The 27588-nt window shown below is 41.8% G+C and overlaps 1 protein-coding gene across 1 annotated transcript in view; it reads right to left on the bottom strand.

The window, feature by feature from the left end:
* The window catches only part of gmds (GDP-mannose 4,6-dehydratase), a 138208-nt gene extending 113629 nt beyond the window's left edge, over positions 1–24579 (bottom strand). Inside the window, exons 1-4 of the mRNA XM_069521243.1 lie at positions 24324–24579; positions 15429–15473; positions 13349–13436; positions 12756–12865 (exon numbers count right to left, since the gene is read on the bottom strand). Coding sequence (XP_069377344.1) covers positions 12756–12865; positions 13349–13436; positions 15429–15473; positions 24324–24422 — 342 coding nt within the window. The 5' untranslated portion in view covers positions 24423–24579. The remainder of the gene's footprint in view (positions 1–12755; positions 12866–13348; positions 13437–15428; positions 15474–24323) is intronic.
* Between the last annotated feature and the right edge of the window lie 3009 nt (positions 24580–27588).

Here is a 27588-nt window from a genome sequence, read left to right as displayed (position 1 = left end):
AAACTTCAAGTGTCGGTTCTAGTTCAAAACATTATTACTTTTATTATCTTTATTTATTCCTTGATCAGATAATTCCTAAATCAAAATAAAAATTCTGCCAAATTCTGATTGTATTTCATATATTTATATATTAAATATATATGAAATACAATCTAAATATATATACATAGTTCTTGCACAGCTGCATTTGGAATCGGTAACAGAATCAAACATCTTGGTACATCACCAAACACACCTATCATATAGGCTTGGTTTGTACATTAACAAACAGCAAAGCGACCGCTGAGCAGCAAACACATGAGAAGTTATACGACTCGCACAACTTAACGGTGCCGTATATTCCCACCGCAGAGCCTCCACATGCCGAACCAGGATGTGTGTCAAACACAAAGACCAGATCACACCTGTGTACAGTGACGAGGTTTGCTGAGAGCTGGAGTGTATTTTTATTCAAGTTCCACGGTTTACTGCCTCGCAGCCCGAGGCACGACGGTTTAATTTGACTGTAATAAGATCAGGACGACAGATTTGTTTCACTGCACCGGGCGAGACGCTTGACTTTTATTACAACAGGCATCGCTTGGAGACTGTTATTGTAAACGTTTAGCTGTGGTGGTGGCCTGCACCGGCCACACATGTGTAAACACTCCGAGCTTCGATTACCGAGTCCGCTGAGCTCTGCCAGAGCAGATATTACCATACCAGTGGCACTGGGATGTAGGAAAGATTTAGCATGGGAAGATCAAAATCCCAGGTGTGTGTCTGTGTGTGTGCGTAATGGTCGTCACTGTCAGATTGACTGACCGGTCAGGGGAAAGTGTGAATACTGCCCTGGCCAGTGTTTGTATGTCTATGGGTTTTTTTCCCGTCATTATGTTCATAATTGGGGGAAGGAATGCTTGGGGGATCCGTTGGGAACGTCAGACGACCCTCAACCTTTGACGCTCAGCTACGGCTACACCCTGACACCCCGAATATGAAGAGTTCACCTACAGCAGAGGGAGGAAGAGAGAGACCCGAGACACAGTGGAGAAACACATTAGTGTGCAGACACACAAGGTTGTGCACGCTCTTGAGAACAAGAAAAAAACACAAACACCCACTCTTCACTGTGTCATTTCTTGCTTAACTCTTGGTAATCGTTTTGTGCGTGTGTGAGTGAGTGAGAGAGAGAGAGAGAGAGAGAGAGAGAGAGCAGAGAAAAGTAAAGAAAACAGTCGAGTGTTTTCATTGGAGTTTACCCGCACTGCAGACAGACGGAGGAGAGCAGAATTTATCTTCTGGCTAATTGTGTTCTGTTCTTCATGAGAAGGCACTTCTCATCACCCATTCACCTGAACCTCACCCTCTGTCCTCCTCTTCATCACCACCATGCATACGTGTCTAATCACACACACAAGTATGGACGGCAACCCGAAGGTCTGCACATGAGCAGAGTCACACGTGCACACATACACGAGCATCACTCATATCTCAAGGTCACTTAGAGCAGTTTAAGCATGTCCACGGCGCACCGTCCTCTAAGAGGGCACTTTCCAGAGCGACGTTCACGCCTGAGAAGGAGCCTGACAGGTTTTCATCCTTAAGAAAATAACTTTTTTTACGTGGTTTTGACTAAATGATTTTCTGCACATCCCTGACTCAGCATCACTGTCGAAACACACACACACACACACACACCGTCTAAGGCTGAAACAAATAGTGAAATTATCAGTTGGTAAACTGGAATTTAATTAATTAACTGGTAAATAGCTTGAGTAATTTATCAAACAAAACAACGTCTTAAATTCTTTGGTCTTTAGTCACTGACATGTGAGAACGTATCACTGGTAAGAAAGAATGTGTTTCAAATCGAATACTTGTATTTTAATTCTTATGATTTTATTTTTTTACTTGTGTTGATTGCAGCCTTTTGAAGCAGTTTGTAATCTGGTGTTCAAAAGATCCTTACTTAAAAAAACATATTGCCACTTACTGTTATATTCCTGCACCTTCAGTCATATCAATCAGCCCTAACCTCAAAAACCCTCTTGAAAAAATAAGAGATAAAATCATTAGAAAAATAATAATCAGCAGATAACCTCAGACCAGTTTCTCTCTGTGTTAAACGATTACACCACCTTTGGCTGATTCGTGTGATAATGAAAATAAAAACCAGGTTGGATTCAAACAAAAACAAATATTGAAATCTGTCTGCAGGATGAGCTCAGAGAGGCCGAGAGGTTACGAGCTCTAAGTCAACAGATTGAAACTGGCGTCGTCCCGACACTTCAGTTCTCATCCACCTCACATGTCTATCAGCCTCACCTCGTGTGCCCCACCAGACGCCAGCGAAGATGATTGATGGTGCTCTGGAAAACTGAAATCCAGTCTTCTCACTGTCAGAGACAATACTCACAAGTGGCAGCGCGAGGGGCCATTTATCACACTTTGCAACCAGCAGAGATGTTTCTCATCACTGCCGTTGATACCCGCACTAATATTGATAATAAGGAGGAATATTCGTTACATTAATTACAACCCTGCAGCGGCCTGAGGGCGAGGAGCAGCGAGGAATCAGGTTTTCAGGTGCATAGTGGAACAAAGAAGGTGGTCATAAAAAACTAAATTCTCATCCGTCTCTGTGAGGACACGAAACTCTCAATAGGCAGAAAAACAGAAAGACTGAAACACCCACAGGCACCTTCTGAATAATTACCTCTGTGTGATTCTCAACATTTTGATTTGCTTGTGAACAACTGACACACACTTTTATCGACCCCTGAAAGAAGCTGTGACGCTCAAAAAAAATCTAATTTCAAAGATATCTGAATTTTCCACTGTGGCTGAGGTGGAAAAAGTGAGATGCAAAAGGAGACAATGAAAAATCATTTGATTAATGATCATGTTTTTCTATCTGCCACACACACATCTGGCAGCAGCGAACAGCTGGACAGAAGCTTCATTCACACAAACTAAAAAACACGTCAGTAATTCTTTTGCATGGTGACGCATTTATTTTTTTAATTTCGGGAACGTATAAGCGCAACATGGCCAGAAATATGTGGACATGCTTGGCTGCATATACTTTTTTGGTCTGGAGTCGTTTTTCATGGTTTGGCCACAGTCACTTCTGAGGAAGGAAAATCTTAATGCTACGGTTTGCAAAGATATTTTAGACAATAGAGGTTTTCCAACTTTGTGGCAACAGTTGGTAGGGGGAAGGGTTCAACATGACAATGTCATCGTGCACGCAGCCAAGTTCACAGAGAACTGTGTCTTTGGTGGACAGACTGTATATAAAGATGGATGACGTGTTTTCACCTTCTCCCACTCTCCGGAAATGAAGCAAAAATATTCCCGATATGAGCGTTGCCGTGTTCTGAAGTAGTGATCGTGTAGGAGAGCCTGCGGATGTACATGCTCGACCAATCACGAGTCAGTCTCAGCCGTAAACATCATCCCCCGATCACAAAGACTATGGCTCCAAATGATGTCATCTGCACAAAATGGCAGCAATCGTGTCCGGGATATTTTGGCTTCATTCGGGATCCATTTCTGGATAGTGGAAGGAAGTGGAGACGCATCGTCCATCTTCATTTATAGTCTTGCTGCTGCCTTCAATGGACCACTGTTTTATGAGTCATGAGAATTTGATTGTCAAAATGTTTTCAGTGTCTTCATGGCCAAGAAAAAGTGAGGAGCTTGGTGAACCACACCTCGGATGAACGTTCATTTGAGGTGACGTCTTTTATGATACAATTTTAAAAAGTTGAATTTGTACATAAAAACTGCAACAAAAAGTCCCCACATGCCTCCTTAACATATCAGATCTTGGAGGCAAAACAAAGTGATAAAAATGAATAAGAAAAGAACAGCTCGCATGATGCTGACTTTTTATTGCACCTGAACATCCTGCTCTCTTTTTCTGAGAATAAAGGCTTGTTTGTTCGGCTGACAGGAGACACGGTGAGAATGGCCCAACCCTTCTTACAGGTATGACAGCCTGATTTAAAGCATCAATTTAAACAGAGGCAACAGGTAACAGCCTCCACACACAAAGCAGCTGCAGATATAAAAGAGAAAAATAAATAGAAACTCCACTTTATGCACATTAACACCTTCACAACGTCAAAGAAACACTAAAACGATTACACTATCTAAACACATCACAGATGAGTATCTATGGTCATAACTCATCCACCTCTCCTCTTGTCCGCACGCGTGACTCAAACCTCTTCTTGCTTTTGTTCCCCCGATCATCATCATCGTTTCACGATGTTGTCCAAACAAGTGAGATCATTACTGCAGGCTTTTGTAAATAGACTGAGATCCTCAAATTACCTATCAGACACACGTCCGTATACGAGGAGGAACATGGCGTACGCCCACGCACGGGCTTAACCGAAATAATAAAGTCTGACGCGGGAATCAACAGATTGTGAAACGATAATTACGCCTTCTTTTTAGGGCCCTGCCTTTCATTCCTAACTTGAATTATTGTCTTCTTTGTGAAACAGTCCGAAAAACAATAGATTCTATGACAAGTACGACCAAGATTCGACTGCAGAGCCGGCAGCGAAGAAAAACCAAACAAACTGCGGAGTTACACAAACATGCCATTAGTCCGGGAAGTGTCTGCGGCGTGTTGTATCTGTGTGTGCACACAGCACAGAGTGGGCAGCAGCAGTCCGGGCTTGTGTTTTGCGGATTAACGACAATGTTTATTGTGAGTAATTAGCTTATGTCACTTGTGGAAGGGCGGAGCGGGGCTGCATCTTTTCACTGCCACAGTCCGTGTGGGTGTTCGGGGAGACGGTGTAATTAAAAGGCCGCTGCGATGATGACAGAAGAAGCAGATGATACGACTTCTTTTTTCTTCTTGATATAACAATATATAACGTCTCGGCTGCAGTTTGACAGTCAACTCTTGAAAAGGAACAAGTGAAAACAGATCAAATAATATCCACAGATCTTTTCACGCAGCTTCACTAAGCCTTCCTGCTTGTGGGTACGTATATTCAGTGAGTCAACTCGCAAAAAATCCCTTTGTACACATGATATAATGTCTATGTCAACACCACGATGTATGCAGACTAAAGACAAACACCAATACTGCCAAATCTGTGTCAACGGAGCTGGGTGTCACTGTGTTCTCTGTGCAAATTCAATTTGATTGAACAGCGTCTTTGGATTCACAGGTATTTTTGTCGCAGGTGTGTGATCAGAGGACTCCACCTTTCCTGGAAGCGCTGTGGAAATGCTAACAAACGCAGAGTTAAAATAAATGTCCGTCCGCAGAGTTTACATGCAGCGTGTGCATTAAGTTGAGCTTGTACGCGACATAAACTGTAGATATGTTACTTCTGGGTGCAGTTGCCTTGATATTACAGCTGCAGTTTAAGCATGAGAAGATGTGTAAAGCCACAACGTCAATAACAAAACCAAACCCTGCAGAGAATGACTGTGAAAGGTTCAGCAGAGAATATCTAAATCAATAAAACTAATTTATTAACTATGACAAGTAAACTCATTTGTTATATCACAGACTGGAGGCAGCCTGGAGGTGTGGGAAATATTTTTATGGATTTTCAAAAAGCGAAAAGTGAAAGAATTCCGGACAGGAGCCAAACACGAAAACAGAAACATGGGACAAAACTAAACTGAAAAAAGTTGATCAATTCTAATTATAAAAAAATAAAAACACTATATGGAGTGTAAATATGATCACAGAGCTGTGCTGCCAGATGTTTGGTTTGTATATTGTCTTCAATAATCATCTCACCTGCAGATAAAGCAGCAGTTTAAAGCTTTCATTTAGGGGTTAGAGTTAAAATCATTTCCCATTCACCTACAACAGTGTTTATATAAAAATAGATACAGAAACATTTATAGATTTGATCGTTCGATTAAACCACAGTAACTTAAGGCTATAATTGTAGGTTTGGTCTAATAATCAGGACAAGAAACTTTTGCTGCAGCACCTTACATAGACAAAGACAGATTCCTTCATATTAGCTGATAAAGAATCTATTAACCCTGGCTCACTGATCACAGAACCAGCGGAGCTCCAGATAAATCATTACATCTATTGTGAAGCAATGAAGCAGATTATTATTGCCAAATGTCTCCACGGAGAACGTAGCAACGGGAAGATAAATGAGTTCGATAAATATTTGGTGTGATTCCTGGTTACCGTCTCCTCACCTCAAGTCCCCCCTTTTAACCAACTGCACCAAACTAATAAAAGCTTTGTGCGATTTTTCTGACACGTCTGGTATCGACAAACACGCTACAGGCGACTGTCAATCACTCAACCCTGAACTAAAAACGGAATAAATTCAAGAAAGTCAAGAGGGGGAGAAGGAAGATGAAGAGATTGCGGGATGATGCAGCAGATGAGGAAAACAGTGATGCAGCTGAAATAAAAAACTATTTCTTAAAATAGTTTCCTCATAAGCCACATTTGACAGTTTCGATCTCTTCTCTGTGAAACTTTCCGATTTTGTCTTCCTCGTATTTCCTCTATTCATGTATTTCTCTTTCTTCACTAAAGTGGCACCAGATTAATGGCAACAAGCCTGAAACATGTCGTCCTTGCAGTGTAACAAACCGACCTGCAGAGGGCGACTTCCTGGGCTGTCTGATTAAAGCTTCAGAACAACTTGAGTCTAGTGAAGATGGAGAATTTAACAGACTCTAAATTAAATTCTAATTATTTAATCTGCTGATTATTTTATCATTCTGATCATTTAATCAATCATTTTGTCTATAAAATGTCAAAATCAATTGTTTCACAGATCCCAGTCTTTTATAACTTTCCTAGTTTTGTCGACCATTGGTGCAAATAATCTCAAGATATTAAGAAGCTTGAAACAAATAACTGAGGTATTTTCAAGTATGGAAACAGAATTTAATAAATAATATTAATATTAAAAAACATTACATTGTAATTTAGTCAACCGACAAACTGACCCTTCCCCCAAGGGACTGTTTTAATTAAACTGCGTGTTTTATCTAACTTAAAATATCCAATGTTTATATTCGATTTACAGTGAAATATAAAATAAGAAATCCCCATATTTGCATCATTTAGATTTCAAATTTGAATATCAATATTCTACAAATTAATTGATTAAGTATTAAGAAATACATTTGCGAATTACCTGCTTTCATAATTATAATTTGTAATTTTCTGTAAAAGATAATAACTTCTGATGGAGTTCTTTATAAATCCATGAGAGCCACTGCTGTTTCTACCTGAGGGAAACTGCAGCGTCCTCCACAGTGGCTCATTGCTGCCATCTATAAATCACAGGTGAAACTACATCTGCACAGTTGAAAGCGCTTTGGCTTCTGAGTGTCATACAAACAAGACAGTTGATGTGGAATACTTGGGCATTGATTTAAGATACAGACTTAGATGCAATCATATTTAGCTTTATGTTACTATTTATTGGATCAGTGTATTTACTTTACAAACCTCAGAACGCCCCCCCCCCCATCCTTCTACTCTCATCCCCTCCCTCCAGTGCCCAAACGGCATGTTTTTCCATGTGTTACAACCTTTGCTGGAAAACAGAAAAAGAACCGACTCATGAGCGGAGCAACTAATCTGACCCACAAAGCGAAACCACAAAACATTCCCTGACTCCGAACAAGGAAAGTGCAGACTTGTTTTTCTTGGCACAAAAAAGTCTATTCTTGAGCTAAAGTTCACTCTCTGCAGTTGCGTACATGGCAGGCCGCTTTGTACGCCGGCCTAACCTTTAAAAACAGGGATTGGCCTGGACAGCGAGCGATTCTGACCGCCGGCTACCAGGCCACCAACGCAGAGCCGTCTCCTCTCTGCTCAATAGGTGGGACGCATGAGCAAATGAGGAGCCAGAGATTGTTCTGCACCTCCTCTTTGGCCAAAACCACCAGGATTGAGATTCTGAAAGTCAAATTTAAAACAATGGAAAACATGGCACACGTGCACGTGCACACACACACACACATACACACACACAGAGCTAATGAGTCCTAAGAGACAGAAAACACACTTCAGTGAGGAATGTGATAATTTGGCTCCAAGCGAGTCTTTATCCCTGTGAGATACACACTCGGGTGCAAGCGTGCCACCGGCGGCTGATTGGACGGCGGTAATATAAACACCAATCAGAGACAGTGAGCACACCCGGCCAATGGGCTGTTACGGAGACGAGGGCGCTCATCACTCAGAGGGGTCGTGAAAAACGAGTTTCTCCAACACTTTGTATGAACTAAGGGAAAGTTTTCTTGGTGTTAATGAAGTTTAAATATAATCTTTTGTCTTTCTAGCCTGAGAAACAGGATAATGACGCATTGGCATTTCCCACAAAACCACTCCATCGCTTTATCACTTTTTATCCTTCAAGAAAAATGTCAGTGTTTAACTGAGAAGAAAAATGTCTGTCTTTCACTGGAAAGCAACATTTTGCTTTTATGGAGCAGAATTGGCAAGTGTGTATGAAAAAGCATCCTCGGTAGTTAGTCGAGGAAATAAGGCAGGAAACAGTGGGTCCAAATAAACTGCAGCATCCGTCTCACACACATAACAAACTGCTGGATGACACACACGAAACAACTGCATCACATTACTAACGAGCTACAACGATTACATAACATGGCCACAAACCGTAGTAAGCAGTGGTTTCACTGTCTGTTTAGGAAAGTAAACTGCTGGCCGGCTGCACAATAGCTGCTTTTCGACCTATAAACACATCAACACGTTGAACAAACAGTGGGGAGCTTTGTGGGGAAACAGGCGTGTTAAATCCTGTGTGTATCTCTGGCGTGGGAGCTTCTGCACAAACCCGGATGCGGGAGAGACCAGAGGGTAGAGAGGGAGAGCGATGTGTAAGACGATGATGCCATGATGAAGTCTTTATGGAGAGGAATTCAATTATGGATAATGAAGGAAGTCTGTCTCAGCACTGCAATCTGCCCTTTAAAAACAACACAGAGAAAGTGACTTCTGTTTCAAAGTTTTCTGTTTCTTCAACTGCCCGCTCTCATCGTCAGGTCTTCTTCCCCTTGTCATGAGTGAGGCGTGTTGATAAATCAGTATTCTGCGACGGCTTCAGGTGAGTCCACAACCCCGTGAAGCACTTTAACTGAAGAACACGACGAGATCCCTGCTCCCTCAGATACAGAGCAGGTAACGATGGACGGGCTGTTTGCATTTCCCCACTGAGGTTCGTTCTTCAGACATATTTTGTGTGGTCTCCGAAGTATTCAGTTTATTTCTGTTTGGTCAGGTTATTTTGTAATAGGAACAACAACACTTGGTAGTTTGGTATTTTTGACACTGACTGCAAATCTACAAAACATACACATTTAGTAATTATCCAGTTCAATATCCCAAATTATTTTCCACAAACAGAATAATAGCAAAGGGCTCAGATTACTTTGTCCAAATATCTGATCAAAATCAAGGATCTGCTTAACAAGCCAACTTTAATAGAAATATCAAAATCAAACAAACTGTTATTAAAGGATACTATGAAAGTATTATTATTGTTTTATCTGCAACTGATTCTAGGATTCTAAGGATCAGTATTAGTTCACTTAAGATTTGGTCTCGTCGTTACCATGAGTGAATTTGATTGAGGTATTGTACTGCCAACAAACTCCAAACGGTTAGTTGTGGGTATTTAATCAGCGTTGCTCAATGTAATGTTCAGCTGGAGAGTGATGCATGGCCTCAGGGTAAACATGAGAAGTTGAATTGGACATCTGAAAGACTGAATTTGTAAATCTACTGTTTACAAATTCAAGTGTCAGCCACTCCATTTAGTTTCCAACAACTTGAAAGAACAGAATCCATTATCAGTGGCTGGGAATTGGCTACAAACCACCACCCTCAGTAACACTGTTGAGTAAGTTGTGAGCCCCATAATAAACAATCCACCACAGACTAATAAAGAAAACACAGTTCTTTATCTCTTTTATAAAGTCTGCGGCCAGCTTCCCTGTGAGTTATGATGACATCAAATTCTTTAGGGAGACGTGAAACTGATCATCTCCTCTGCTGTTAAAGTCACAAAGAAAATAAAGCCCCCTCTGTGTTGTTTGTATGCTGCTCTTGATACTGCAGCTGGTTGTCTAGTGTTCATCCACTATTCCCCGTCGTCCTCCGCCTCTGCAGCATTAGAAATAACCTTCAGTCTGTTCTTAAGTGATGACTCTGTGCAGCGGAAACCAGCACCCACACACACAGACCCCAAATCAAACCAGTGCTACAACTCAAGCTCCGTGGGTGACTGTGATGAACAAGCCGGACTCAGACGAGATGTAAGACAGCAGGGGGCGGGGGCGCTGGTGGCGAGGAGGAGAGAGAGTAGCCGGTGTGAATGTGAGTGATCTTTTCCTCTGTGGTGGGACAAACTGGAAATTGCTCCACACCGCCGCTGCCAGTAATCCAGCAGGCTCAGCTGTTCGGAGCGGGCAGCATGTGGTGAGCAGCTACCAGAGCCTGGTTTACTGGTGTGGAAACAAATAAACACAGCAGAGCCTTGTGCACAGGTACAGGGATTTTCTGACACTCAAGAGTGTATGTGTGGCCTGTGGATGATCCCTGTGTGGGAGGTGGGAGGGGAGTCACGGCCTCTGACCACAGAGGATGTGGTCGCTCATTCTCCTACTCTCTTCTTCTTCTAACTGTTTGTCTTTCTTCCTTTGTTGATTATTATTCCCAGAGTATGGTCTTGATAACTGCGTCGCTCTCAGGATGGTAGGTCGGCCCACCGTTTTTTGGTCCAGGCTGAAATCTCTCGACAACTACTTGACAGATTGTGATTAGATTTTGTGCAGACGTTCATTGAGCCTCACAGGAACAGTCCCTCTAGCGCCACCATTAGATTCATATTTGTAGTTTCGCAGGAACCATGGGCTGAACCGTCGTCAAACTTAAAACATATTCATGTTCCTCACCGGATGAAATGTAAAAACCCTGGCAAAGACCTCATCGTTCATCCAGCACCTTTATCAGTGTGGTGTTTAAGGCGTTTAAATTATCCTCAGCTGTAGTTTATTTTACTGCTAAGTTAAGTTTGAAATATTGAATAATTTAACTATTAAAAGTTTTATAAAAAAAAAATTATATTTATTTCAATGGTTCTATAGTAATGAAAAAAGTTCATGAAAAAGTATTTCATCTTGCAGCCTATATGAATACAGTTTTAACAAGAACGCTCTGAATGAAATGTTTCTTGTAAGTTGATATGAGGAGGATTAATCGTGGAACTATAATTAACCAATTTTCCTTTTGGTTTAGCGATCTACAAATCAGTTTATCATCTCAGCATAAACCGACACTAGCTGTAGATAAAGCTGTCCCACTTTACTCGGGGCTTTTAGGATCAGAATAAAACTGAGTGGAACCAAAAGTAAAAATGATTCTCCTTCAAAAATGGATTTGTTTTGTTAAGAAACTGCTACTATTGAAAAGCAGCGACTCATGTTCACATTACAAATGGCCTTATTATCTATGATCTGACTAAGCTCTTGGCTCTGTATTCCACCCAAACCACCATGGAGAAGGAGGATCAGAGCTGCCTGGAGACTGTGTGTCAGATCCCAGTTCGGAGGGGTGGGTGGGGGTGGCGCCGCGGGATCTCCTGGGATCACCGCGGAGCTCCGAGACAAAAGGGACATTGTGGCACAGACCGACCCATCCATGAAAACACTACTTCCTGTCCCATCAGCTCCGGCATCCTCCGCACATGAGCTGCTCACTTCCCAGAACTGAATGTCTCTTTTTAACTGTTTAACCGTTTACAGCAGAAGTCAGCACTGACCGTATGCAGGCGCTGGGAATATAACACACTGGACGGTATTTGCTGAGGTGGCAGCCACCGAGTTTCACACAGATTTTAGGATCACAAACATTTCACAGCTATTGTATTGATCCCTGAGGGGAAAGTGGGTTACGACTTACGATTACCAGTTAGCTTGTTTTCTTGAAAGTTGGCATCTGTTTTGCATATTTGTAAGTGGTATAAATTTTCCATGTCCGTGTACTTTTATTGTGGATACTGTTGTTGATGTTGTCTCTGTGTTTTTGTCTCTTCACAAACTCTTGCTGCACCAAGAATTTCCCCTTTTGGAACAATAAAGATTACCTAACCTCGCTCCTGAGATCAAAATGGAATTTTACTATATAAGGAGTCTTTCATTGCTGCCGCTTAGTAAACGATATATAGTGTTGCTTTCAAATAGAAATTCTCTGCTGCTGTTAAATAACCAAATCTCAAATCTTGTATTTTTAAAATATCCTCGAATGTGCCCAAAAAAAAACGAGCCTACAGCTCAAAATGATCACATGACAATCAAGCACCTCAGACTGAAACTGACATGAAATTAAAAATAAACTGTTCCCGGTGCTGAATTACAAGGTCAGGAAACCGTCTGCCAGGATCTCATTTGACTTCTTAGTCATTACATCAGATTTCCCCTTGTGTGCATCATAGGGACAAATGTTCTTCATGTCATAAGAGTGAAATTCCTTTTTACTCATTCTCCTGTGATCTGGTTTCAAATCCCCTATGATTACAGTAGGTTGTTGAAATGCATTTTCACTGGTATCAAGATTGTTATCAGCTTGAGTCACTCTTCAGAATAAACCCATGAGCAGTGATTCCAGGGAAACGGAAGAAATGTAACTATGTTTGTCACAAAAGCTGTAACAGAGAGATGGTCTTGATTTGAAGGAACACAGACTCTGACAATAGAACCACGTGGGATCACACTACCTTGACGTGGCTCTGAGCGCCCAGGTTGTAGATCTCTGTCGGCTTCACCTGGTTGATGATCTTCACCAGACACGTGCTGTCGGTCAGATCGCCGTAATGCAGCGTCATTTCTGACAGAGTTGGAAAAACACACACGGATGAGTTCACATGCAAAACCGGACTCAGACATTGATCTTCAAAGCTAAAAGCAAAGAGACGTTTCTGCGGTTATTCACCTGCTCCCCCACACGTCCACCAACCATGACTTTGCTGTTTTCTTGTTATGAATATATGATATCAACTTTTTTTGTTTGTCAGAATCGGACATATCTGAACATGTGATGTCTTGTCAAGGTGGTGAGTCCAATTCTGCAAGTTCTATTGGAAGTATAATTCCTGAGACGTTTTGCTACCGATTGGCAATCTTACTAAATAATGTCCGTTAGAAATCTGTCAAACATAGACTGTAAATAAAGAGAGAGGACATTCCAACCTAAATCATCTGGATTGCCCCCTGGTGGCTGCACCACACCTGCTGCATATTAGCAGATGGGACATGGACCAAACTAAAATATCAAAGTAATCGCTTGAATATATATTTTTGTTTTACTTACTGTCCGCAGTGTGTGTGCAGGGGTTCTGGTAAAGATGATTAATGCGGCCAGTGTTGAAGGAGCTGGAACGACGCAAAATACCGTGAACCTGAGAGAGAAGGAGCCAGAAGATAAAGATATACTATATTTGAAATATCCACAATTCTTTTTATAGCTAGACAGAACTGAATTTAAGACATAGAGAATTTTCAGTTGTCAAACTGTCATAGGTGTCGTAGATTAAATGGATACGCTAATCAGAGTGACATATTAAAAAATCTTGAAGTACTGTGACATGTCAAAATGACATTATGCTATTTTGAAAGAGAATATGCAAATCAGGGCGACACACCTAGAATAGTTTGTTGAAGAAATGCAAACTAGAGGCCACATATCTGACAAATAACAAAGGGCACTTCCACATGTCATCGTCACATTCTGACAAGTCCAAAGGTCATTTCCATTTGTGAAAACTGAGTCAATGTTAGTCAGGCCGGCTTATTAAATGTTAAAACAGCTCGTACTGAACCACACATTTGAAAGGTGTCAGATATACAAAGTCCACAGACGTTCATGGTCAAATCTTGTAGCGATTGTTAAACGCTACGAGGCAAATTAGGAATACGAGCTACACAAATACAACTTGATTGATTGATTGAGATGTGAATACAGAGTCGTCATGTGAGGGGTGGAGCCTGCGTAGAGCAGCTGGAGGCAGGTTTTTGTTTACAACACATCCACACGAGCATCGGACCTTCATGGCAAGAGCTCTTTAATCTCGTCTTTCCAAGTCGAGGTCTTCGATCATCTTCTTTATGTAGACTACTCTTTTAACTCCGGAGATGTTTGTATTCTTTTAGGGTTTTCTTTCATTTTCGCATCTGCCCTGTATTAAAAAAGTCATCAGCACACCCACTCGCTTACTGTTAATCTTCCGGATGTTTCCTGCTGTATTCTCAAATGGGCTCCCTCTCTGACATTATCGGAATATCTTACCAGGGGGAGCAGGGAGAGAAGGTTTACAGAAAATGAGCAAGTGTCCGGGAATAAATACGTTCTCACATACATTCCCCTCTGGAAAAAAGTTTGGCGTTCAGTGCAGGTCCGAAAGGTGAAATAGTGGCCAACTTTATTTTGTTACAAGTTTTTCTTGTCTTGTAGATCTTTGGACTCAAACTTTATTTTGTACTGCAGAAGTCGACACGATGGTATTGTGTGTCATGCTGCAGCTCGCTGTGTGGTTAGCGCTGCCTGTGATGTGTGACTGTGTGTTCTGAGGGGGGGATGTGTGAGGAAGCTCTGCTCGGGGAAGATAACACGACCTGATCCAAGGGGAGTCCATTAGTGGGAGGACGCTGTGCCCTGACCTCACTTCCTTTATTCACTGTGCACTTACTGCCTTCATGTGCGCTCCTCTTTAATGCCCCCACCCCCCCACCTCCTCCACATCAGCATCCCCAACCTGGATCCAGTCCACTTCCTGCCTGCCGTCTGAGAATCTGCAGGCTGAGATGATGGTGTGTGTGTGTGTGTGTGTGCTATTCTGCTACACGTCAAGTCAAGCAGCTACTGTCAGGAAAACACAATGAGCTCTAGTGGCAACATGTATGTTTATGCAAGTGTGCTGAATGTATGGGGTTTCCAGGGGTTGTGAAACCACGACGTGAAGCCTCAGTTGATCAGAAACAGCTTGTTAGACCTCGGCGTCCATCGACAGGCGGTTTAATTTTATGGAGGTCGTGAAAACACGCGGTGCAGCAGGTGAAAGTTAGTGACCTCACTCAGGCGGACGTGTTACAACAGCAGTTTCCCTGTTAATGTCCTGACCTCTGAGTAAAAGGGGAGAGGTTAACAGGCAACACAAAGGGTCTTATCAGGGTGAGATGTGAGTCCGTCCACATATGAAGCCGAGTGTCGCATTATGTCACGATCCCTCCGGAGCTCCCACACACTGCCTTCGACTGGAGGCTGCTTATCGGGGGATTGCCGCTCTGAGTGTGTCTGTCTGCGTCAGCATCTGGATTCATTTGTGTGTATGTGTGTGTCTATGCCTCTCTGCGTTGTTGCAGCTAATGTGCAGTCTGGGGTTCTTCTTTCTCACCATGTAGCCTTTTGCGATCAGGAACTCAGCGAGGTAGGAGCCATCCTGGAAAGAGAGAAGACAACACAACTTAAAATCTGTACAATAAAATACACAAAGACACATAGATGAGATTTAACATCGAAGCCTGTGCTGAGCTGAATTACAGATATGACCAATTGATACTCTGGAAAACTTTTTTTTTTCTTGTCTTGTTTAAGTTATTTTTAAAGATGAAATAACCTAAACTGATGCTTTATTGTGTCGTGCAACCCACAACAACTATAAGACAGAGACTAGGCCTTCCGAGACTCATTTACTGTGTTAGAACATCAACATGGAAAGAATTCCTAATGTAATTGATAGAAATGGAATGAGTTTCATCTGTAAAAGCCCTGATTATTATATCTGAACTCTGCATTAATACAATATCTCTAGGTCAAAACGTTGAAGAAAAAAAAAAATGAGTTAACCACTAATGTGTCATATTAGAAAACATTTTCAGATAATTTTCATTTTGGTTTAAAGGCAAATATTAATTGTATTTAGTGGCTTCCTGTTTACTGGTTAATATTTTTCACAAGCTTTATGTTTAATACCTGAATCTTTTACCAAAGTGTCATTAGATCAACGGTCTTCAGACAAAAAGGCAAAATCATCTAAATCTGGCTCCATTAATGGACACGATTGGTCGAATAATCAAATAAACAAAACAAATGGTGTCAGAAAATAAGTCTCCTGAAACCTTCACAGTGAATTCTGAGGCCTGGGATCATTAAGTGTAACATTCACAAGAATCAGGAGCTTTAGCCAGACGTAGTGGCAGTGCAGGAGTGTGTGTGAGAGTGTGTGTGAGACCGAGCCCTGTCAATAAGGTCTTGTTCCCTTCAGCCATGTTACTCCTCGTCTTTTTTCCCTGCTCAGACTTTCCGACCGCACATTCTGGAACACTCTGGAAAATTCCGAACCAGTCATGGCATTCATCGCTCAATCCCCCTCGCATGTGCGCACACACACATTTACACGCACTCTAACACTGCCTGGATGCCAGCCCTACGCTTCCTCAAGAGTGGGGTTGGAGGGCGGGGAGACAGAAGACAGAGGAGGGGTAGAGGCGGGATGACACACAGAAGAAACCCACCGGGCAGAGATGCTCGTGTTTTAGACTCAGGCTTTGCCATAAGAAACCGTACAGATCGGCCAAGTCAAGTGAGCAGAATTGGCTATAGAAGCATTACACTACAAAATGAAGATGTCACTTTACCCCTCAGTTGTTGTTAATTGTGAGTAGAGACCGGCTGGTACAGACTTTTAGAGGTGAATGCTGATGTTAGGGAGTAAAAGAATTCCGATAAAATATAAAAATTGGATACGATTCCCAAGATGTCATTATCAAACCCTACTGAGAAGCGAGGTGTTGATATTTTATACTACAACCATGAAATGTATTATAAATCATTTTAAATAGAAAAAAAACACAAATAAAAGTTGAATTAAGAAATTAAACGTTATTTGTACAAACTTTATTTGTACAAAAGTAAATGTGGTCACCCGTGCATTCTTTTTTACACGGCTGCCTGTAATTCAGTGCCACTCGAGGCTGTAAGCCAGCAGCGGCTCTTTTTTATGCCCTTCTGAATTATTTGGATGAGCTTGATGCTAAACAGCTACTGCTTTACTCCAAATAATAAATGTTTTATTAGCTTCACAAATTTACGTCTTATACTACTACTACGTCTAAGATCATTTTCAGCATATGCAGGTTTGGCGCTGGTGCCTAACCTGTTTCTGTCTAACCCAGGGAGGGGTAAGGGGTGCTGGGATGGCACTGGCAGACCCTCGCCCGTCCACACGGCGTTCAAAGCACCAGCCGGTGTCATGTTTTCCTGCCCCTGTGCCAGGGTCAAAGCGTTCCATGCCAGACCAATATGGAAAACAAGCCTGAAGAGCTGCAGCCCTGTTTCAAAACAAGAGGCTCCTTTGAGGCCGTATTAGCCCATAAACCCTGGCCTCACCTCGCCGTTTCCTGTTATGGGGAGTTGGGCGCTTGGTGGGAGCAAGCGAGTGGGGGCGCGCACACACACACACACGCACACAAACTACATGTTCACCTGCCAGGTCAATGCCATACCACAAACTCCCCAAAGACTCATTTTGGCCTTTGAGACAATATGATCCCTCTACTACAGCTACACTGAATCTGAGCCAAAGGCTGGTCCAGTGACAGGAGAGTGAAATTTAATTGAAGTATAGGGCAATATTTTTCTCATATTTGCATACTGGTGTTATGAAGCATTAACCATATCCCGCTTCTTGATGTCAAGGTGTGTTTGCAGAAGCTACGACAGCCTGAGGGGCAGAAAGACTTTGAAAAGTCTATGCATCATCATGAAGTAATGCAGTTCATTAAAATGCATTAAGCTATGCCTCAAATTAACAGAATTATCCCCTCATGGTCTCCGCCAGCGAGACACGCTGCAGTTTCCATCAATGTTTGTCCAGACTCATAATATACAAAATGTGGGTTTGTGTATTTAAATTTAGATTTAGCCAAAATAAAGGAATATAATTTATAATAATATTATATATTAATATTATTATATTAATAATTCTATAGTAAAGACTATGGTAAGAACAAAAGACAATACCCAAGGCTGTTTCTTCTCTAAACTAAATGTTCAAGATTAAAATTATGAAATAATCAACAACAAAGTTCAAAAGATTATTTTGAAGACTATAAAAAATATATATATTCTCGTTCTGTGGAAATTGAAAATAGAAAAACTCAGGAAATAAAAGCAGCAAAATCGACTTATCAACTAATCACAGCTAAGTGTCTGTGGGTGTGTGTACGTGCATGTGTGTGCATGTGTCTGTGTGTCAGTGTGTGTGTGTGTTGTATATGGACAAACTCCAGCACTTTGAGTTTGGTACCCCCTGCTGGTGGAACAGTGAACTAACAAATGACTGGGGCCTTGACAGACTGTAGGTCAGCTCTGTGACCTCTGACCCCACACCAGGAAAAGACCTTGTGGAAAACACAAGTGTCCCTTGCAGTTCATAATGTAGAGAGTGAGCCTGCAGGCATTATGTCTGTATCTACGTAAACACTGAGTTCATGGCCACATGTGCGTTTATTTGTCATCGTGTGTGTAAGCTGCAAATGAATCACTTTAATGTGCTTTCTTTAAACCGCAGGCAGAGGCCACCAAGCACGCAGCCAGTCTGCAGTTAGGCCCGATATGCTTTAAAGAACCTGTAATCACAGTCCACAACACACACACACACACACACGTGCACACATGCACTTGCAAAGCATTAAGTGGGAACATTTAGTGGTGTGAAGAGCAGCCTGAATCTACCCCCTCTCTCAGCTTCAGCAGAGTCTGTATATAAATATGACCGACATGACAGCTCCCAAAAAGTGAAGCCAAATTATTTGAATCGCCCCCTGGTGGCTGGCTGCAGTAAAGGTCATAAATCCCTCCTCCTACATGTTAGCAGAAAGTCAAAGTACACGTTCCAAAAGGTGGTTTCTCATAGCTCAGTTCTTTTGACACTGACTTTTGTTCAGTAAGAAATTCATAAGCGCAGGGATTGAATACATTTGGCCTTAGTCCTGCTCTGGCACTATTGTGACAACATCTTAACCATTCCAACTGGTTTCTTGTTTGCACTTCACTTCACAAAGACACTTGCAACAGGAACCTACAAAGATTCCACGTCATGTTTTTCGTCTCCTCAGCTGACATGTTGCTTGATTGTTTTATTATTTACACATCCAACTAAAATGGAACTCGGGCCCAACCCCTCCCTTACATTCAATCTATCTGCCCAAAATTGTACATACTCACAGAAATCAATTCCCTAAATGGGCCTCGTTTGATCACCAAGATCCATGAATCATTCTATGGGAAAATGTTTTTAAAAAAGCAGCCAATTTTTCACAATCTTACAGAAAATTAAACAAAAAATCTTTTCAGCGTCAACTACAGCTGAACTTTTCATGTCTTCCATTTTTCTACAAGTTACCAGACAAAATTCAGAGGAAGAATCCTCCTTGAAGGAGCCATTAGCAGCCATTATGAGCGACAGAGGAGATGTGCACACGCATTCTTAGCTTTATGATTATTATTGTTGGCTCTGGTTCAGACTCTATCTTGTGCTGCTAACTGTGGAGTCAGTGTCTGACTGAGGGAAGTGTATCACATGCCAACAAAGGATGAAGGAAAGGGGCTCGTAGGATGAACATCAAAAAGCTCCGGGGGTCGTATCGCAGTGCTGCGTTGTTTTCCCAACCAGAGGAGATGAAGAAAGAAGTGTGGACCTCAAAGCCAAAGTAAAGTTTGACTGTCAAACACTGAGGTTGAACCTGTCCTCTCCGTAACCCCGGCATCGTTAAACAGCGGTATCAGCCAGAGCCCCTGCCCGGCTCAGCAGCTCTGCCTTGGCACTCAGGTGGTCTCCCATAACTCTCACCCTCTCACCCCAATACTTCACACTGAGACAGCAGTCAAAGATATTCAGACTGAGCAGCATGCTGCCCTGAAATTTATGAACAGTAGTTAGCCAAGCGATTTACAGCATCACTGTGACCCCGCTGGCCCCAGCGAGCGACTTCTGTGATCGTCTATCCAGATGCCTGCGATGCCGTCTACACGGGCCCTCAGTATTCAACACTAACACCATGACCGACAGAATAAAAATGAATTAATATTGTTATTCTTCTTTTTTTTTTCCTCTTTAAAGAGGGCGAGGGGGAGAATGAGCTTCGGAAAAGTCCCGCTTGACAAAGGAATGTGAGGCGCTGAAAATGACTTTCCAAGACCTGGATAGTTGTGTCTCCAGTCTCCACACATGGGGCTGAGGCCTGGAACGGTCAAATGACGACTTTCACCTCAAATCAAGACAAATTCTGCCAGAATCCCTGCTGCTTTTTTGCTCTGATGCAAATGATGACAATGCTTTACTGCATGTGCACACACACACACACACACACTTAGATGAACAACAGTAAAACTGATGCAAATGTTCACGTCGCTGCCACTTTTTTAACAAATAACAATTTTGCATTAACATTATTTTAATTGTTGATTAATATTATATTATATTATAATACGGTTTCAGAGTAGAGTGAGTGAACACACCAAATCAACCAAAGATATCCAGTTCAACAACACAAGCGGCATCAAATTCTCACGTTTCAGAAGCTGGAACCAGCAAATGTTTCCTATTTTATTGGTTCAAAAATAAATAAAACGGTTATGCAATTCAACGTTCACTGAACAATGCCTCACTTTTATAAATGTAAATATATTTCCTTTAAAACCTTTTGCATTTCTCAGCATTATTACTGACTTCATTTTCAAACTGGTTTTCAAATCTCGGGTCGTGCCATCGCAATATCATTGTATCATTGTGTCTGTACCATGACAATAAAGAATCCTAAATATTGATTACATGACTAATCACTGCATCTGTCCAAAGCTGTGAAAATACCAAAGACTTAAAGACGTAATCTTTCATGACATAAATCTTCCTGAAGAGCAGAGAGGCAGCCCTGGAGAAACGTACTGGTTTTTAGTTCGAACTCACGTGTCCTCGAGACAGGTTGGGCCAAACTGGAGGAGCCTGGTCTCAGATCAGATTGATCCTTTTGATAAGGTTAAGATGACTTTCTGTGATAATTCGAGTGGGTGTGGTTCGTGCCGTGGCATCTCCCTGTGGCAACTGGGGTTTGTTAACTAGTTGGCGTTTTCTATCATTCTTGTTTTGCCTCTGGGTGTGGGAGTAATATTGCAGACCTTTTGTTTCTGTTGAGTTAAAACTGGGTGTTACTCTACAGTTTATTTTCACAGTGTAGTTCCTTGAGTTTCCTCTCTATAGAGCAAAGACACTTGATCTCCTTAAAGTGTTAGTTGATATTTGTGCTCACATCTGAGGGCTTTCTGACGAGTAAATCTACTTTGTGGACCAACTGGTTTTCTAGTGGATGAGCACTGTGAGTAAGATTATGTCTTTACAACATGGTTTTATTTCAGGAGGGGACACTGAGCTACCACATGGTTGTTTAGAGTACAGGTTGGCCTTGACATTCACAACAGACCTTCACAGTAGCCATATTGACATAAAATGGCAGGTGAACGCAGGTGTTACAACTCACAATTAAAGCCTGGTACATAAACAACTTTATAAATCTCAGTAACACAATATATTTCATGTCAAAATACCCGTTGTTCTATTGTCTTCTGCACTGTCCCACATAGCTCGGCTCCTGCTCGTACCTTTTTCTCTTACCCATTCTAGTAACTGTCCCTCTGGTCATAAAGGGAGATGTAGCTGGTTTGTAACCTGCACTTCAAACTTGTCTCCAAATGGACAAAAGGCAAAATAACTCAGAATGACATGCAGGTTTAAAATGTCAACTACATCAGCGTTTCAAGTTCTGAAGTTGAAACCAAATCAAGTCATTTTTGTTCATATTCTCAGTATTTTCTTTCAATTACATAATTTAATTACGTCTTATACTTTGACTTGCTCTCCTCACCTCATTTAGACCTTCTGCCACTGTAATAAGTGAAATTTCCCCGATTTGGGATCAATGGTTAAAATCGTCCAAATCCCTAGAAAGGGATGAGCAGATCTCTTCCTTTGTCGATTACTATATCAGTGACTTTCCTTTTTTAAGACCTATGAAAAATACTTTTTCAGAAATGACCTGCGGAGGAACTCTGCACAATCGTGTCTGGACTTTCTCCACAGTTAAGAAAACTCAGCCAGAGAATGGAAATTCGAAGGAAGTGGTTAACATGTGTGCAGAACGCCATCCTTTGGAGAATCTATTGACATTTACTGCCTGATCTCCAAGCAAAGAAACCACAGCAAACAAAGCTACGACTATGACAAAGGATCCTCATTCCACTGGTGTCGTTTATCCATGCATTCAGAAATCAGTCACTATGCAAATGAATACAAGTAAAACTGGTTCTGCCTGATCCACACCCCCCTCTGTCTGTTGTTCAGGTATTATCTTGGGCTACAATTCATCAGGTTAACTTCATATTCAATCTTGATGTAAATGGAACAAAAATCTGAACATACATAACCTATAGAAACTGTCAAAATATTTTAAATAACATTTTTCCATTGATGGCAAAATGCCAAAACTTCTGCAGATGAAGTTGATAGAAATATGACTCCAAACTAGAATGGCACTCAATAGAGCATACACCTCTGCCAAGGCCCGACAGTCCCCTTAATCAGAAACTACACTATAGATATCAGTCCCCTAAATACGCCTAATTTGTTCCCCCCGATCAAGATCCATGAATTCTCTCTTGTCCATTATTTACAAGGAAATGAATTGAGTAGTTTTTGCCTAAGCCTACTAACAGTCAGTAGGCTTATAGTTCTGCCATAAAACGAATAACCTCCATGGTGGAGGTAATGAATAACTTAGCTATGTGAGCTATGTTCGCAGCATCGACCAAAAATGTGTCAGTGTTTTATTCCCAGTTTGTTTCTGCTGCCCCCAAGAGGCCAAAACAGCCAGTAATTGTAGGAGATCATACTACCGAACTGGAGTGAATCACTGTTATACATTCGAAAGATAATCTCAAAGATCATCCAAAAACTGCGAGAAGAAGAGTTCACACAACACCAGACTAAACAATGGCTTCAGGATATCAGTAATCCTGAAATGTACTCACACCTTTGTTTCTCCACAAACTACGAACTGTGTGGGCGTGTTAACAAACAATGCCAACTGAACTTTGCACCCTCTGCATTGACAGGCAAGTGTTCATTAAATCCCATTAATCTTGATAAACTGGCTCTTTGTCACGTTATCATCCTACAAATTTACATTTTATAATAAGAGACGGGAATAATCTGGGTTTATATCTGGATTGGGTCGTTTCAGGCAAATAAAAACGTCACCTTTAATGCAACAGGACAAAAGACAGGGATTAAAATGTGTTGCGGCAAAGAAGGATCTAACAAGACACGAAGTTACTTTCCAATTCTGCATTCAAGGGGAGATTTATACTAAAACGTTCAGCGAATGATTCTCAGTTTTTTGAGCGAAGGTTGATAGACTTTGCTTTTGAAGCCTGAACACTTTTCAAAACATATTTGTGAAACTTTTATCTTGTGTTTAAAAGCAAAAACATGCCGTCATTACAGTTTTCTCCATTCAAACAACGACATTTACGACACACTACTCAAACCTGGACGGTGCTGGACAAGTATTTGACGTTGTGAGCTTAGGTGACACTGTAAAAACGGGAGAAACATGACGAAGGGGCCGTGTTATTTATCAAAATGTTTCTTTGCTTTCAAAGTTCATTCTTTATTCTATTCATGGAAACAAAAGCAAAAAAAATAAAAAATCAGCTCCCCTCATTAGGAGCACATGATATCAGGACCAATATCTAGACAAGACAAACCCTGATAACCTAAAGACTGGTGAGTTCCTTTATTTTTATTGATTGTACTTTTAAAGCCTACGCACAGGTGGGCTTTTAAAATCTGCACGTTCCAATGTGGCTTGGCTGGAGGGAAAAAACCCAGTGTAAGTGTGTTTACAAGTAGAATGAATCTTCCACAACAGTCACAGTTGGTTTCAAACTATCTTCAGCTTCTCTGGGTTGAGATTTAAAAAGCCTCCTGACTACACAGGTGCTGCAGCTGCACCTGCTGTGGATCCGGTCTGTACGTCCTGAATGTTTCCTGTCATGTCGAATCACTGGGTGAGATTTGAACAGTGACACACGTGGAACAGCTGTAAACAGCTGTACACAAACAGCCTCTCGACGGGAAAGTGATCGCTGAGAAAGGTCGAGGTTGTATTTCGATAAAGTGCAGCTCGAGGGCTCGTTCATACATTCGCAGAAACAACGCAGGGAGGAAAGTTACCTGTCCGGTGATGCCGGTGATGAGCGCCACCTTTCCCGCCGCCTGCGGTTCTCCGTTCGCGGCGGAGCCGGCGTTGTTGGTCTGGGAGCACTGGGCCATGTTCAACCTGCGGAGTGTTGACGGTCTCGGGGAGAAACGAGCGACAGAATCGGCGAGAACCGAGCGTGTGTTGACAGAGAGAACCCGGAGAACCAGCGCTGGAACCTGACGTACCAGGAAGAGACGACCGCAGCGGCCAATCACAGGGGAGCAGGTAGCGGCAGCAGAGGAGGGTTCAACAAAGAGGGGAGCGAGTCCGAGAGGGAAGCGCGCTGTGAGCACCACAGCGACACCAGCAGGGTGGAGGAAGAAGTGCAATATCCCATTTTATCTCGTTTTTTAACAAAACACCCCCCAAGTCCTCAAATATGTTTTTGTGTCTTTAATTGTCTTTAATAAAAGAGGACAATACACAAAAACATTAATCTCCAAATGAGAAGAGATCATTTGTGCCAGATTGTGCTATTAGCTTATTTTCATCTGCAGTCTTTGGGCAGGTTCATCCTAAATCTAAAACACGCTGTAAGAAACATTTACACACAACACCTCAACATATACCAGCACATTCATTCACTATATCGGAAAAATTACAATTCAACACAATTAAACATCGAAATCACGGTTAGATTAATGTTGACATGACTGGTTGTCACGATCCACCACCAAGATGTTTGTGTTTGAATCTCTGAGATGGACACAGCCACCGTGCCGAAGGAAAACAGGCTCAGTAGGAACATGTTTCAATACTTGAGAAATTAACAAACTCTTAAAGGCAGTAATTTCTTTACCAGGCAGATATTAACTTGTACGCACAAGATAAAAACATTTTAATCTTTTGGCTCTGTACATCTTGATAATTTGAAAACAATCAACAATTCTGCAGATGTTTTCCTGCTGTATTCTCAAATGGGCTCACGTTGTAATTCCTCACAGTTTTCACTACAGAGGGCTTTCCTGTTCGTTGCTTTTCAAAACCGGTTTTTAATCTGATAGTCAAAGAGAATTACATTCATCAACCAAAAGGTTAAAGCAAAGGTGTCACTGATTGTTGGGTTTTTGGGGAATGGGTGATTGAACTGAGCTAACACAGAACAAAAGGAGTGCAGGATGCAAGAATTGTCAATGTTTGCTGTCTCGTGTCACATGTGCAGAGCCAGAGAGTTCCTTTTCATCACGGACAGAGATGCACCTCACCCTTTTCAAGCAGAGTCTGGGAGCTGCTTTCATCACAGTGAGTCAAATCTATTGGTAAGAAATTACCATGTACAGCAAATAATGCTGATGTGTTTTGAGACAAAAAATGTGACCCAGGCTCCAGGTAGATAGTGGAGCCTGTCTTTCGACTCCAAGTGCAAATTAGACAAGCTGGGGGGTTGGGTGCAATCTATATATATATTAGCCTCTGAACCTGCTCCTGTGGCCCTTTCACGTCAAGTTTCATAACCTCTGACTTTTCCTTTGTCTTATCAGACACACCCGAAAAAGCACAAGGTAGAAACCTACTATGTAGGTGACTTGCATAATTTATTACACACCACAGGGCACCTTCTTAAAGAAACCAGTCGGGATGTCCCACTTACTGCACCTCGATAGACTCAAATCACCCCACAAGTAAAGACAAACAGGAATTTTGCACTCACTTGACATATATCCCACAATATCCTCTTCCTCATGGAAAGACAGGAGACATTTGAGCTGAAATACAATCATTGCCCGACCAAGGAACAATAGTCTCATGTAGCAACACCCCCAGCTTCCTGCAAGGAATACACAATAAGTACAACAAAGTCAATGTTGTAGGTCGACTATTCAAGGTTTCTTCACCGAGACAGAAACACCCTTCAGAGGAAAGGAACAAAAATAACAGCAAAATCTAATGAAACACATTAGAAATAAGAAATTAAGCCATGGGGAGGAGGACCTGGACGTAGTTTTGTAGGGTAACAAGGGGGAATCTTGGGTGTGGGTCATAACTAAAGTTCACCTCAGGCGAAGGGTCATGAGGTGGCTCTCCTTCACGGTTTTTGCCACATTCTGTCATGTCTTCGTCGTGTTTTGATTCGTCTTATCTCTCGTCCTTGGCAGTGGGAACAGCAGGGTGATGCACTTTATGAATGAAACATATAAAGTGGGAGTTGTCCACCTCTCTAGAGAGAGAAATACGGTACTGATATAATCTTATATAATATAACTTAAGAAACTTAGTTACAATAGATATTCTATTTGAATGGAGGGATTACCCATGTAAGTATATAACTATGGTGTTGCACTATAGGTCATTTGGGGCCTCATTAATTTTGCTATCATGTTTTTGAGTGTCCCTGGATAAATCATAAATGTCACTTGGGCTCAGGATAATGAAAATAATCACATTTCTTAAAGAAGAGTCAACTTTAAAATGCTTTTATATATATATACATTATAATTGCTGTATAAAATATGAGGTCATGATAGTAGATCTATACTGCTAGAGAATGTGACATGCAAATAAGTCAGTGAAACCAATTGTGCAAATGTCACCTTTCTTGTGCCACACCCTGCAAGACCACATTTCACAGTGTGATGCTCCTCCGTCAGAAAACATATCTGCTGTTGGTTTATTTGCACATCATAGTTTTTACAGCAGCACTGTCACAGCTCAAATATAAACGATAAATGTCCTCTCCCTGCCAAACCAAGGTTCGTTAAACATCCTGATCAATAAACACGGACGAGGACGTGTCAGAATCTGTTGTTTTATAAATGAGGTGGTGAATCAGCAGGTTTAGTGGTTGTTTATATTGGGGCCACTCCCACGTGACGTAGTCTGAACCTGAAAGACCAGAAACACCTGATGACTTCAGGTACAACCACTGAGGACGTGTCGTTGTACGTCACAACTATGCAGCAATGCTGTACATGTCCTTAATGATGCACGTGAGGAACTAAATGCAGTGCACGATGAAGGAATGTGGTGTTTTTGTAGAGATGGCTGATGTGTAGGCCAAGATAAACACAACTTTAGGAGCAGAACTTGATACGTTGACCCCGACTGAGGAATTCCTTTCAGTAGAAGATCCATATCACTGGATACATCGTCGTAACAGGAGCAATCAAACGCTCCGAGCGGCTCCTAATCTCTTATTTTTCTTGTACATTTGACCATGTACGATAACAGCTGCTCCCGCTGAGAGCGTCAGTAGCCTGGTGAAAGCTCCGCAGAGCACAGCATGATGGGAGGTGTGAT

Source organism: Paralichthys olivaceus, chromosome 3 (genome assembly GCF_024713975.1).
Source record: "Paralichthys olivaceus isolate ysfri-2021 chromosome 3, ASM2471397v2, whole genome shotgun sequence".
Lineage (NCBI taxonomy): Eukaryota > Metazoa > Chordata > Actinopteri > Pleuronectiformes > Paralichthyidae > Paralichthys > Paralichthys olivaceus.
Note: the sequence above shows the minus strand (reverse complement) of the source record. Positions and strands in the feature narration are given on the sequence as shown.